This window comes from Nerophis lumbriciformis, linkage group LG31 (assembly GCF_033978685.3).
Source record: "Nerophis lumbriciformis linkage group LG31, RoL_Nlum_v2.1, whole genome shotgun sequence".
NCBI lineage: Eukaryota > Metazoa > Chordata > Actinopteri > Syngnathiformes > Syngnathidae > Nerophis > Nerophis lumbriciformis.
Genome location: NC_084578.2, coordinates 16,770,001 through 16,785,000, shown reverse-complemented (window position 1 = coordinate 16,785,000; position 15,000 = coordinate 16,770,001). Strand labels below are relative to the sequence as shown.

The following is a 15,000-nucleotide window of genomic DNA, read 5'->3' as shown; positions in this document are numbered from 1 at the left end:
GTTTGTTGAGGAGAGATAAAAAAAGAGAGAATTGGACATAAGGTAATCTGAAGCTACATATTTAATACGATTAAAACATTAACAGTACGTGGAATATGTTGTACAAATAAATTGCACTGCACAATGTGCAATTATAATGATAAAGTACACAATAAATGAGCAGGAAACAATCTGCAAACGTATCTGCACTAGCAGAGATTTAATTGACCCAATGCAGTGCAGTAGCAGGGAAATCAAACTCCTGTGGTGAATGTAGAATAGTCTCAGTGGAGTTAGAAGACTAATTTGTGACCTGCCTTAGTAGTTTCGACATCCCCCTGGCTTTTCTTATTTTGCATTTAATTGGGTTTCAATTGTGATGAGTAACACCTTTTGAATTTAGACATTTGTACACTGACATTCACAATATAGTATTACAATTGCAATGCTTTATAACAAAACACATACTGTACATACAATTCATACATATATATTTATATACATAAATATACATATAAACATATATACATAAATTTACACATACATATGAATATATATACTTATATACATATATATACATACATACACATACATAAATACATACATAATTACATACATATATACATACATATTATATATATATATATATATATATATATATATATATATACACACACACACACACACACACACACACACACACACACACATGCATACAGTTGTGCTCAAAAGTTTACATACACTTGTGAAGGACATAATGTCATGGCTGTCTTGAGTTTCCAATAATTTCTACAACTCTTATTTTTTTGTGATAGTGATTGGAGCACATACTTGTTTGTTTCAAAAAACATTCATGAAGTTTGGTTCTGTTATGAATTTATTATGGATCTACTCAAAATGTGACCAAATCTGCTGGGTCAAAAGTATACATACAGCAACATACATGATCAATTTTGGTGATCAAATCAAATTAGCTTCATGGCATGGCCTCTTAACTTCATGTGAGTGATTATGATTGATGACACCTGTTGACTTCTCTGAGCTCATTTAAATAGGGCTCATGTGATGCAGTCATTACACTCGGTTACAAACGCGACAATGGGAATGTCAAAGGAAATCAGCACAAATCTGAAAAAACAAATCATTGACTTGAACAAGCTTAAGGTCCCAAGAGCAACTTTGCAGACAATTGTTCATAAGTATAAAGTGCACGGCACAGTTTTGTCACTGCCACGAACAGGAAGAAAATGCAAGCTATCACCTGCTGCTGAGAGAAAATTGGTCAGTATGATCAATAGTCAACCGAGAACCACCAAAACGCAGGTCTGCAATGAATTGGAAGCTGCTGGAACACAGGTGTCAGTGTCCACAGTCAAGCGTGTATTGCATCGCCATGGACTGAGAGGCTACCATTCAAGAAGGAAGCCCTTGCTCCAGAAGCGACACCTTAAGGCTTGTCTAAAGTTTGCTGCTGATCACATGGACAAAGATAAGACCTTCTGGAGGAATGTTCTGTGGTCAGATGAAACAAAAATTGAGGCCGCAATACCCAGCAATATGTTTGGACGACAAAAGGTGAGGCCTGAAATCCCAGGAACACCCTACCGTCAACATGGTGGTGGTAGTATTATGCTCTGGGCCTGTTTTGCTGCCAATGGAACTGGTGCTTTACAGAGAGTAAATGGTAAATGGGACAATGAAAAAGGAGGATTACCTGCAAATTCTTCAGGACAACCTAAAATCATCAGCCTGGAGGTTGGGTCTTGGGCGCAGTTGGGTGTTCCAATAGGACAATGACCCCAAACACACGTCAAAAGTGGTAAAGGAATGGCTAAATCAGGCTACAATTAAGGTTTTAGAATGGCCTTCCCAAAGTCCTGACGTAAACGTGTGGACAATGCTGAAGAAACAAGTCCATGTCAGAAAACCAACAAATTTAGCTGAACTGCATCAATTTTGTCAAGCGGAGTGGTCAAAAATTCAACCAGAAGCTTGCCAGAAGCTTGTGGATGGCTACCAAAAGCGCCTTATTGCAGTGAAACTTGCCAAGGGACATGTAACCAAATATTAACATTGCTGTATGTATACTTTTGATCCAGCAGATTTGGTCACATTTTCAGTAGACCCATAATAAATTCATAAAAGAACCAAACTTCATGAATGTTTTTTTAGACCAACAAGTATGTGCTCCAATCACTCTATCACAAAAAAATAAGGGTTGTAGAAATGATTGGAAACTCAAGACAGCCATGACATTATGTGTATGTAGACTTTTGACCACGACTGTACATACATATACAGGTATACATATACATCTGTACATACATACATACATACATACATACATACATATATATATATATACAAAAAAGGTGAAATAACTGAAAACATGTTTTATATTCTCGTTTCCTCAAAATAGCCACCCTTTGCTCTGATTACTGCTTTGCACACTCTTGACATTCTTTAGATGAGCTTCAAGCAGACCTGTGAAGTGAAAACCATTTCAGGTGACTACCTCTTGAAGCTCATCGAGAGAATGCCAAGAGTGTGCAAAAAAGTAATCAGAGCAAAGGGTGGCTAATTTGAATAACATGTTTTCAGTTATTTCACTTTTTTTTGTTAAGTACATAACTCCACATGTGGTAATTCATAGTTTTGACGCCATCAGTGACAATCTACAATGTAAATAGTCATGAAAATAAAGAAAACACATTGAATGAGAAGGTGTATCCAAACTTTTGGCCTGTACTGTATGTCAAAAGGTATTATTTTAAAACATGTTTATTGTTGAAAGATTAAGAAAAAGAAAGAAAATAAAGCAACTGTTAAAAAGTGCTAGAGAGATACACAAACTACACAGAGAGCATCACAAGACTAACATCTGCAGTTAGTGGTCATAAATAAATCATTTATGTCTGCAGTCTGTGAGGACTTCTGTGAGAGGCTGCACTCCAACACACACATTTCTGTGTAGATCTGAGTAGTCTGGGTATGGCTGACTTTTGACTAAAACAGTCAGGTAAAAGCAATTGACGGTTTCATTCTATTAAACAAAACACTGCTACAACAACAGCACTGTTTTCATTCATGAAGGTAAATTAAATGCAATGGCTGTGTCATTAAGCCTGTTACTGCGCCCTCAAGGTCCTAAAAAAATATTATTCACCCGTTGAAATACTACGCCAATAAAAACATTTAATCATCTGTAGGTATGTTGTTTGTGCAATCAACAGCCAAAACACACTAGAAGCAACTTCACAAAGACCAACAGCACCGTCACGCAACATTATATTGAAAATGAAAAATGTGTCTTTATGTCAAGAACATCTTTGCACCAAGTGAGCGGAGTAATGTCTTCTAATGCCATTGCTGCCAAGGAGCATTGTTTGATCAATGAAGAACTGAATTCATTATTCACAATTGATGGTAATCAACGTGTTCTTAGTCATTGTGCCACCTTCTTGTGGGAATTGTGTTCACAAAGCTTAGTGCCAATACTGCTACAAGGCAACTAATTAACATGTTTGCCATTTACACATGTTAATTTTATTGGTAAAGTTGGGGTAAACAGCACAGAGTGTGTGTGTGTGTGTGTGTGTGTGTGTGTGTGTGTGTGTGTGTGTGTGTGTGTGTGTGTGTGTGTGTGTGTGTGTGTGTGTGTGTGTGTGTGTGTGTGTGTGTGTGTGTGTGTGTGTGTGTATGTGTGTGTGTGTGAGAGAGAGACAGTGCATGTGTGAAACAGTTTTGAATAAATCAGCAAGTCTGGGAACTCATCAGGTTCATTTAACAAAAAATGACAGCAGCCCTTTGCTGTAATTGCTGATCTTTTCTTTTCAGCACTGATTTTGCTTACAAAGGCCTTTGTGATACTAAGCTGGAGGTACTGCAGTTATTCCAGAGACAGGGAGATCGATGACTCACACTTATGCCACACAAAACACATATACCGGTACTTGTTTGTGTGTGTGTGTGTGTGCGTGTGTGTGTGCGTGTGTGTGTGTGTGTGTGTGTGTGTGTGTGTGTGTGTGTGTGTGTGTATATATAAACACAGTTCACATAAATGAGTTGTTTTTACTGTTGTGTAACTTGTAGTGAATAAATTGATGTATGTACTTCTTTAAAAAAAAATTGTGTTTACATTTTTAATTGTGTATGGACGGGAGGATGGGCTGGCATAAAATAGGACAGGATTTGCTTTGAGGCTGGTTTTGATGACACAGCACCTTAATCTTTTGGCATATTTATTTGGCCTACGGTTCTAAAATCAAAGGGGAACTGCACTTTTATTATCATTACCATTCCTTATGTAAAACAGGAACACGCACGTTTTTCTTTTTTTTTTTTCATTCTAAGTCGTTAACTACAGCAAGTACAAGGTGGCTAATAATGCAGCTAATGGGAGTAAACTATTGCGCCCAAAAAGCATTAAAAACCGCCAACAATATTCCATTTACATCTCGTGACCTGAATATTAACCAAATATTAGCGATATTGTTATTATAAGCGCTAACACAGACCAACTATTTTTAGCAGCGCTGTCACGCCAAATTTCTTCCCCCTACAAACCCCCCCCAATTTACTTCCGGGGTCATTTCCTCTTACGTAATTTCCTCCTACTTACGTCATTTCCTCTTACGCCATTGACAGCGATCGATAGAATCCAAATCTCCTGAAAATGGTGGTGTCACTGAATGACATTTGTCTTTATCGTTCCCAAGGGACTTATGTCAAACACCAGCAGGCTTCGAAAAATTCCAGGCGGAGTGTTAGGGAAAATTTCAGGCGGAGTGTTAGGGCCGCTGCTGGGAACTTCTGTCTTTGTGGTAACGTGCAAAAAATATTAATTAATATATAATACTGTTAAATGTCTGTACTTTAAATCAACATTATTGTTGAAACCATTTCATTACAATATTGTGTGTCAAAGCCGAAGTGTTATCGATCGCTGTCAATGACGTAAGAGGAAATGACCCTGGAAGTAAATGGGGGGGGGGGGGGGGGGGGGGGGGGGGGTTTGTAGGGGGAAGAAATTTGGCATGACAGCGCTGTGATCACAGAGAGCTAACTAGCTTATGCTGCTATATTAACATATTGAGCCGGTTAGCAGCTGCATCGCCTCTGAATTGCAGAAAGTTAATTCCAGATTATAAATCATGCCGTTTACCTGGATAGAAGAAGGATGTGGCCATAAACCGAGAAGTTGGTAAACTTTGACATCCAATTTAGACCAGGAGATAGCAAGAAAGACACCAATAAGACACTTGTTTGCGTCACTTTAAAAAAAAAAAAAAAAGCCTGAGTGAGTATTTTTAATAGTTCTTCATCCAAACAGGAATACACAGTATAAACATACTATCAGTCGGCATCCTAGTGAGAGCAAACATTGTACAGTAACTGATTGTTTTATTATGTTCATAGTTTGTATATCTCGTTCAGTTCTTAGCAATACTGCTACATGATGCTTAGTGTTTCACTAAAGCTAAGATCTGTTAAGCACACAGCTTCTAAAACTTGTAGATCATCCTCCTTATATCCGGGCTCAAAAATATAAGGTTCTGGATCATTATTTGTCCCAAAGTAGACTTTGTTAGCTTTCATGAAGTCTGTCATAATTAGTAATGTTGTTGTAACGTTGTGATTAGAGATGTCAGATAATGGCTTTTTTGCCGATATCCGATATTCCGATATTGTCCAACTCTTAATTACCGATTCCGATATCAACCGATACCGATATATACAGTCGTGGAATTAACACATTATTATGCCTAATTTTGTTGTGATGCATTAAACAATGTAACTTTACCATGAATTGATTAACGTGGACCCCGACTTAAATAAGTTGAACAACTTATTCGGGTGTTACCATTTAGTGGTCAATTGTACAGAATATGTACTGTACTGTGCAGTCTACTAATACAAGTTTTAATCAATCAATCAAAAACAAGGTTTTCCAAAATAAGAGAACAACTTCAACTACAGTTATGGAAAAAAGTGCCAACATGGCACAGTCATATTTATTATTGAAGTCACAAAGTGCATTATTTTTTTTAACATGCCTTAAAACAGCAGCTTGGAATTTGGGACATGCTCTCCCTGAGATAATCCTAATACCCACTACAACTATGGGAAATACTATACTTTGACTTTCACGAAGTGCATTATTTTTTTATTTTCATTTTTTAAAACATGCCTCAAAACAACAGCTACAAAAGCAATGAAGGCACACAGCTTCAGTCCAGAGTATACTAGAGCATACTTGCCAACCTTGAGACCTCCGAATTCGGGAGATGGGGGGGTTTGGTGGTAGCGGGGTTGTATATTGTAGCGTCCCGGAAGAGATAGTGCTGCAAGGGGTTCTGGGTATTTGTTCTGTTGTGTTTATGTTTTACGGTGCGGATGTTAAAATACGTAAATACTTTACCGGTACATGTTATTATGAATGTGCCTGTTACTACATTACATATATAATGAGTGTATATAAAACGGTGATGGAGGTTTTTGGGTGTTTTTAGAGCGCTTCATATGCAGAATAGAGTGACTCCTATTGGCTCCATTTTTAGCTGACTTTTGCTAACGTTTATTTAAGGGTTGGAATGCATAAAAAAGGAAAACGTGTGCTTGTCTTACATAAGGATTGTGAACGATAGACAAAATTCCCAAAAAAACATACAATAAGGTTAAAGTTGCAAAAAAGCTTGTAAATGCAAGGTACATTCAAACTTGTAGTTGACCACAGGAGACATGTGGAGCAGAAACTGGATATTAAGAGAGCCTACAGAGGTTTGATTCCACACCAGTGCATTTGATTTGTACAACATTCGACAGCTAAGCCACTAAAGCTTGGAAAATTGCTGACCAAGCAGAAAAAACTGTCTGCGATCACTAAACAAACATTAAAAGAACATGTGAAAACATAAAGACACCGGCCAAAATAAAAACAATCGCCAACAGTCACTATCACACACAATACCCTACTTACCCCACAGACACACATTCATATATATATATATATATATATATATATATATACATACATACACATACTGTACACACCAAGACGACAGCTGCCCAAACAAGTTGAGGAGCTGATAAAACCTAAATAGTATGTAATGCTGAAGACTGACTCGTCAGAGCACATCTTCAGTGGAACATCTGTCTTCCAGAAGGTCAAACAGAGAGCACTATTTAATCATTACTGTTTTTGACTCTTGCACTTTAGTTTTGTTTATGACAAGAATTTAAACATCAAGTTATCAGCAAAGTGATTGAGCTTAACATTGTTTTTTTTTGTGACACAAAAAATGTCCAGGACAGACAGACAAATGGGAATTCTCTTACCAGGAGACACTGCCAACTGAAAATGGTGCAGCTTGTCCTCGTCTGGGAAATTGGCTGTGCATGTACCTACAATTAAAAAGAGGAGGGTGTTGAAACAGTTAAAACATTATATTTTTGTGCCAAAATTATAATACTAAGGTCTGTAACATAATTAAAAAACAAACTCTTGAATACTGTGCAAAAGAACTTTAAAAAAGCCTTGTAAAAAACGGCTGAAATCAAATGCCACGCCACACTGCCCCCTGCTGATTAATAACATTTACTGCATAAAACGACCTTAGATGTACATTGTCACCCTTTCTGGTGGTCAGTAGGAGTGTATAATAGATCAGTACATATTAGAATATTGTATATTTATTGACATGTGATGAATGCAGTGAAGAACGTGCAGAGGGAAGGAGGGAGGATGCAAGTCACTCCACATAAATACTACATGCAGTTGACTCTGCCCTAAAGTTTCGGCTGGTTTCTGAGCTACTACTAAGTTAAAGTACTAATGATTGTCACACACACACTAGGTGTGGCGAAATTATTCTCTGCATTTTACCCATCACCCTTGATCACCCCCTGGGAGGTGAGGGGAGCAGTGGGCAGCACCAGTACTACTACTAGTACTACTACTACCTTGCCAGTAGGAATGGGTACCGTTCACATCTGATCCAATATGGTACTAATTCCCAATACATGGGAATCGATACCAGTAGTAAACGGTACCAATTTTCGGTACTTTTTTGTGTGTTAATAAATAGTACTTGTTTTTGATAACACAATCTCACTTGTATTGCCAATTTAAAGATCAGATGATTATAAATGACTGTTGTCCAGTTGTTATATCTTGTTTCATGATCACATTTCTGAGTATGTAGGCATGACATTAAGTTACAATTACAGTTGCAAATCCAATACGTTAGATAACAGTAGAGTATTGTTTATGGTGTGTTGTTTTGTTTTTTGTTGCGCTCCAGAAAGTGTTGATACTGTAAGTATTGTACTTATTACGCACCAGCTGAGGTAACATGCATCTTAATGGTAGTTTTAATTAACAGATTGAGTGGTGTTGAAATCACCAGGTGTATTCGTTAACGCTAATCAGCAGCATGTCAATATCAAAGCCAATAGCATCAATGTAGCGCATTTGCGGAAAAGTGAAGACTTTCGTAACTTACGTTGGAGCATTTTTTGAGTCAATTACTTTGTTGGCATTGGAAATTGCAACATTACCTATAAGTGCAGCTGGAGTGATCGCCAAGTGCCAAAGTGCTAAGAGCGGCAACAGGGCGTAATGTCACACGCAACTCAAGTACCAAAACATGGCACCATTAGATATTTTGTTAATCCGTGTACGGTACGACCGGCGGGATTCGTTCAGTGCCGAAAAAGTACCGAATTCGGTATCATTTTTATTTGCGAGTCTTCAATACTTCGGTTCCATTGTACATGTTTTTATGAATAGAGAATACAGAGTTTGACTGTACGATTATTAAAGTTAAAGTTAAAGTAGCAATGATTGTCACACACACACTAGGCGTGGCAAAATTATTCTCTGCATTTCACCCATCACCCTTGATCATCCCCTGGGAGGTGAGTGGAGCAGTCTGAGTAACAATTACGGTTTCACGATTATTATGCTTTAAATAATTTAACAACAAAAACAAAGACATTCCTAAGAGATTTTGATGTGTTACGTATTCCTGTGAGAAATTATAGTAACAGCAAAAAATTATAAATATGAATAAAACTATTAATAATAAATAAATAAAAATGTATTAATACAAGACTTAGGTTAACTTTATTGATTCCCCTGTCATCCTTGCTTAGTTATTAATTTCTAATAATCTTTTTTATTCTGTGTTGATAACTAGAATTCCCATAATTAGATTCCATACTATGGTGTTGTTATTCTACAAGCTCCTGATGTTATGTTCGTGTTTTACACCTGCTATAATAAGTTACCATGTCTATAGTTTATTCAACACATACAGGAGGAAGCAAAGTTAAAGGGAAACTGCACTTTTTTTTGGAATTCAGCCGATAATTCACAATCCTTATGTAAGACAACAACATATATGTATTTTTTTAAATGCATTCTAACTTCTAAATAAACGTAAATAAAAGTTTGCTTACAATGGAGCCATGACACTGTTGCATCTATTGCCTTTATTCTAACCGTAAAAACCAAACAATAACCATCCAAAAACCACCAACAATACTCCACTTACATGTCGTGACCCGAATATTAACCAAGTATTCGCAATATTTTTAATATACGCGCTAACGTTAAGGACCTACATTTAGCGGCGCATTGATCAGAGAGAGGCAACTTCCTTATGTTGCTGTATTGACATCATCAGCTAGTGAGCTGCTTTCTCACCTCGGAGCTCATGAAAGTTCATTCTCGATCAAAGATTATGCCTCTCACCTTGATAGTGGAAGGATGAGGACATAAACTGAGAAATTGGTCAACTTTGACGGCCAATTTAGACCCGGAAATGGTGAGAAAGGCATACGAAATACGCTGGTTTGGACCCATCCTTTTTTCTTTTTTTTTACCGAGGATTATGACTCATTCTTTATCTAAACAGGAATATATGAACTTTCCAACAGTCGGCATCCTAGGGACAGCATACCTTGTACAGTAGGTAATATTTTATTATGTTTGTTAGCTCTCATGAAGTCCGCAGTGAGGTATGAGTAATGTTGTTGAAGGAAAAAGCGAACGACGTGATGCATTTTTAAAATTAATGCGCTGCCATATGCTTAAAATTAGCAAAATATGCAAATATCACATGTTATTATAAATATGCCTGTTACTACATTACATATATACTTACAGCATGTATATAAAAAGTTGATGGAGATGTCAAGAGGTTTTTTAAAGCGCTTTATAGGCGGTATAGACTGACTCTCGTGGGCAACTTTTGATCGCATTTACTTACTACCGTATTTTTCAGACGAAAAGTCGCAATTTTTTTCATAGTTTGGCCGGGGGTGCGACTTATACTCAGGAGCGACTTATATGTGAAATTATTAACACATTACCGTAAAATATCAAATAATATTATTTAGCTCATTCACGTAAGAGACTAGACGTATAAGATTTCATGGGATTTAGCGATTAGGAGTGACAGATTGTTTGGTAAACGTATAGCATGTTCTATATGTTATAGTTATTTGAATGACTCTTACCATAATATGTTACGTTAACATACCAGGCACGTTCTCAGTTGGTTATTTATGCGTCATATAACGTACACTTATTCAGCCTGTTGTTCACTATTCTTTATTTATTTTAAATTGCCTTTCAAATGTCTATTCTTGGTGTTGGGTTTTATCAAATAAATTTCCCCAAAAAATGCGACTTATACTCCAGTGCGACTTATATATATGTTTTTTTCCTTCTTTAGTATGCATTTTCGGCAGTACATTTAACTGCAGGTTGTGCTGAAAATAATATACCAGCATAATGTTTGTACAAAGCAAGTGAGGATAGCTGAAACACATTGTGTAGTGAAGACTTTGCGATTAAATAGTTGTGTTGTCTTTAATCACGATTGATAGTGAAACCGGTTAATCGTTGCATCCCTGACACAAAAATATTCAGTTTACTTACTAGGAAGATTGGCTTCAAGTTCTGCAACTTCTGTAAAGAGAACACAATGAATGTTATTACAGTGGTCATTTGTTTAAGCAGCATGATCAAACAACCAGTACTGTAATTTGATTATAGTTTGATTCCACAATGAACAAGATAGGCCTGGGCAATAACATGATCGTGATGAATTATTATTATTATTTTTTTTTTTAAAAGGGATGATTTACTCCCTATCCCATTTGCTTCGGGTTTCCATGGGAACGGCGAATTGGATCTTGATGACGTTCTGGGGAAGTTACCACTCATAGACACGTCACACCTCTGTGTCAAAGGTTGTATGTAGTATGTGACAGAGTGTGTGAGCACTTTACTTTTACCCTATGATATAATATAATCATTATACAATACATAACGTGGAGAAATATGATGGGATGATCAACATACTCATGTTAATTGTATCTGTATGCTAGCAAAATGTGCTACTTGCAAATATGATGCATATTTGCAAGTAGTTTTCAAAGACTTAAAAAACTGACGTTAACAGCGTATGTGGCATCATAATTTGAAAATGGCAACGTTTACATTTTAGAATGTCTTCATTATCCCAGACAGGGTCATTCGGGGTCTTGGATCCCTGCTCAAACATGTAGGGCTGTAAAATAGTTAACTCTGTCATTTCAGATTATAATTTGCTTTGGTGCTGAATAAAAAATGTCTATATTTTTCCATGTTCATCTCATTTAATTTGCTTTGTCATTTACGTATTATGTTAATAATGAACTAATCTTTACTTTATTTAAAAATAGAAAAACATTGTGACGTCGGATGATACGGAAAAATTAATCGTGATCTTTTTTTATTTATTTTTTTGGCCATATCACCCAGCCCTAGAACAAACAAGGTACCTTTGGTAAGGAGACGGTCCCTTATCGAGACCCTATGAGTTGAGTCAGAGGCTCCAGAGGCACGGCCTGTCTGTCCTCCATCACTCCTTTTCAGCTTACTGGCCAATGTGAGCATGGCTACTCAGCAGCGCTCTGCCTTGGTCTGCACTGCTACTCAAATGCCTGATAATGACACAGCATCATCAGCTCCAATGCTTTGATTTGGGGGTTTCAACTCACATTAACATATAGTTTCCTTTAGATCAGGGGTAGGGAACCTGTGGCTCCTTTGATGACTGCATCCGGCTCTCAGATTAATCTTAGCCGGCATTGCTTAACACGATAAGTAATAAATAATTCTGCTGGAAATCACAGTGTTAAAAATAACGTTCAAAATATAAAACATTCTCATGCATTTTAATTCATCCATCCGTTTTCTACCGCACCTGTTGAAGAAGTGTGAAGAAGTTTCTTTATTATTGGTTAGCTTCAGAATAACAATGTTATTAAAAAGAATAAGAGACTTATTATACTATAAAATGCTTGCATTTAGTTGTATTCAGTGTTAAAAAATATGATATGGCTCTTACGGAAATACATTTTAAAATATTTGGCTTTCATGGCTCTCTCGGCCAAAAAGGTTCCCGACCCCTGCCTTAGATGCTATACTAAATCCTTATTATAATCCAACATAGGTTGATTGGCAACACTAAATTGGCCCTAGTGTGTGAATGTGAGTGTGAATGTTGTCTGTCTATCTGTGTTGGCCCTGCGATGAGGTGGCGACTTGTCCAGGGTGTACCCCGCCTTCCGCCCGAATGTAGCGGAGATAGGCTCCAGCATCCCCCGCGACCCCGAAAGGGACAAGCGGTAGAAAATGGATGGATGGATAGTAAAAACTGTTTACTACAATCACAGGAAAAATCCTGGTCAATATATAAAAAATGGTGCCAGGCAAATACATACCATTTTTTCTGGCTGTTTGTGCAGCACAAATGCAAACCACACATGTTACTATTTTAATTATTATTTTACCTAGGTTAAAAAAAAAGGTCCTGGAAAGTAAAGCATAAAAAAACATGTGGTCTATCAAGTTATGTCATGACATGAAGCACTAAGGATCCACAAGATCAAGTCCGCTGTTTTTCCATGTATAGTTTCACTCCTATGCTAATGTATATATTACTTAACACCATTCAAAATCCACAGCTTACTGCCTGATTCCCCCCAAAAGGAGTGGTCGTATGGAAGGAGAAGTGTCAAAAGTGTCAGTGTATCGAGTGTCATTGAGGTCATAACATAACCCACTTGCCTCCCTAGTCAGTCACAGCACCTATAGACATTTTTGTAGCGGGGGTGTATTTTGTAGCGTCCCGGAAGAGTTAGTACTGCAAAGGGTTCTGGGTATTTGTTCTGTTGTGTTTATGTTGCGTTACGGTGCGGATGTTCTCCCGAAATGTGTTTTTTTTGTTTGGTGTGGATTCACAGTGTGGCGTATATTTCTAACAGTGTTAAAGTTGTTTATACGGCCACCCTCAGTGTGACGTGTATCGCTGTTGATCAAGTGTGCTTTGCATTCACGTTTGTGTGCGTACAGAAGCCGCACATATCTTATGACCGGGCCGGCACGTTGTTAGAATGGATGAAAACCGGACGTGACGACAGCTCGTAGAGGACGTTAAAGGCAGTGCCTTTAAGGCACGCCCCCAAGACTGTGGTCCGGGTGGACTACGAGATATAATGACTGATGAACACCTTCGTTGGATAATGAAGGTTGCCTCAGCTCAAAGCCTGAGCCCCGACATTAATGAACTAGCATCCAAGAAAAGATGCCAGGTATCTGGCTTGGGCACATCAGATTAGATCAGTGTGTTGCAAACTGAGCAGTTTAATGTCCTGAATGGTTGGTTTATTCATTGTTATTTTATTATCCAATTTATTAGCATGTGGAAAAAGTTAATGTTGATATTTACCTCAGAAGGCTGCAAATAGAAAAGAGGCATTCAATTTGTATTTAAATTGCATTTGATATGCCATTGATATTTTTTAATTATTATTATTATTATTATTTGAAACTCAATTTTGCATGTCACTATAAAGTTATATAAGCCTTGCTTGTTCAATATTCAATGCAAAACTTGTTTGGGTCCCTATTAAAAGGTTCATTTGTTCAACCTTGGCCCGCGGCTTTGTTCAGTTTTAAATTTTGGCCCACTCTGTATTTGAGTTTGACACCCCTGGTTTAAAGGCAAGTATAAAGGCTCTCATGAATTTATTATTATTTTTTTTTAAAGGATGTAGTGTATTTTTACACTCTTAAGAAAAATATATTTAAAAAGATTTAAACCATTTAATATCACCAAGAGGTTACTACCTCACTTCATTTGACACTTACGGTATTTAGAAAAGAAAAGAACTGGAACTGGAAACACGTCATGTCTTAACATCTGGAGGGGTCCACAAATTAAACATTAATCCGTGAAAGACAAAGTTGGACTTATTTGTGCATCTGTAAGTAACGTATTTGGTTGACATAACGAGTGCTCTGCTGCTGTGATGGTGAGGCTAATGAGAAAAAGGATATGTTTGTTTGCAGTTGATTTCCTGCTACAAATATTAGTCTGTCATCTACAATTCATGTCTGCAGTTGTTTCTATGATGTGAAGTATATTTTGTCTCATTATTGAGCTATATACGTTTGCTTGCGATATCAATATTCAGTATATGCTGTTGAGCCTAAGAGAGATGTATTCATCTAGTTTATTAATACTATTAAGGATATTTTCTTGATGCTAACAAATAGCACCAAAGATGCTATAATGTGGTCATCCGTGTCGAATAAAGCACTTGTCTTTCCTGCACAACAACTAAGCTTTTAGTTTCTGATATGAAACTTGACACCAAAAATACAGTGGATTGGTCCAACAATTACATTATTTGTTACAAGGACTTAATATGACATTAGTTTATTTGCACAATCAGGTTATATTTAGGCATAGAAACCACAAAAGAACACAAACCTAATGCAATCTCTTGTCCTTTCTTTATGTTTAGTTCTGCTATCAAACACTACTAATATAGCAGAGAACAAACTTGATTGTGTCACAGAACGTTTCTCAAACAAATCAAATGTTCAAACAAACATTTGACAAAGTAATCACTGCAGACACAAGAGGTCCGATTGTATTCCACAAGATGATAACAGTA

At 37.1% G+C, this 15,000-nt stretch overlaps 1 protein-coding gene across 1 annotated transcript in view; it reads right to left on the bottom strand.

Annotated features, from left to right (window-relative positions):
- Positions 1–15,000, bottom strand: part of ube2f (ubiquitin-conjugating enzyme E2F (putative)) — a 49,143-nt gene that overhangs the window by 31,907 nt on the left and 2,236 nt on the right. The window contains exons 2-4 of the mRNA XM_061926520.2: positions 11,815–11,976; positions 10,928–10,957; positions 7,318–7,383 (exon numbers count right to left, since the gene is read on the bottom strand). Of these exons, the coding sequence (XP_061782504.1) occupies positions 7,318–7,383; positions 10,928–10,957; positions 11,815–11,929 (211 nt within the window). The 5' untranslated portion in view covers positions 11,930–11,976. The remainder of the gene's footprint in view (positions 1–7,317; positions 7,384–10,927; positions 10,958–11,814; positions 11,977–15,000) is intronic.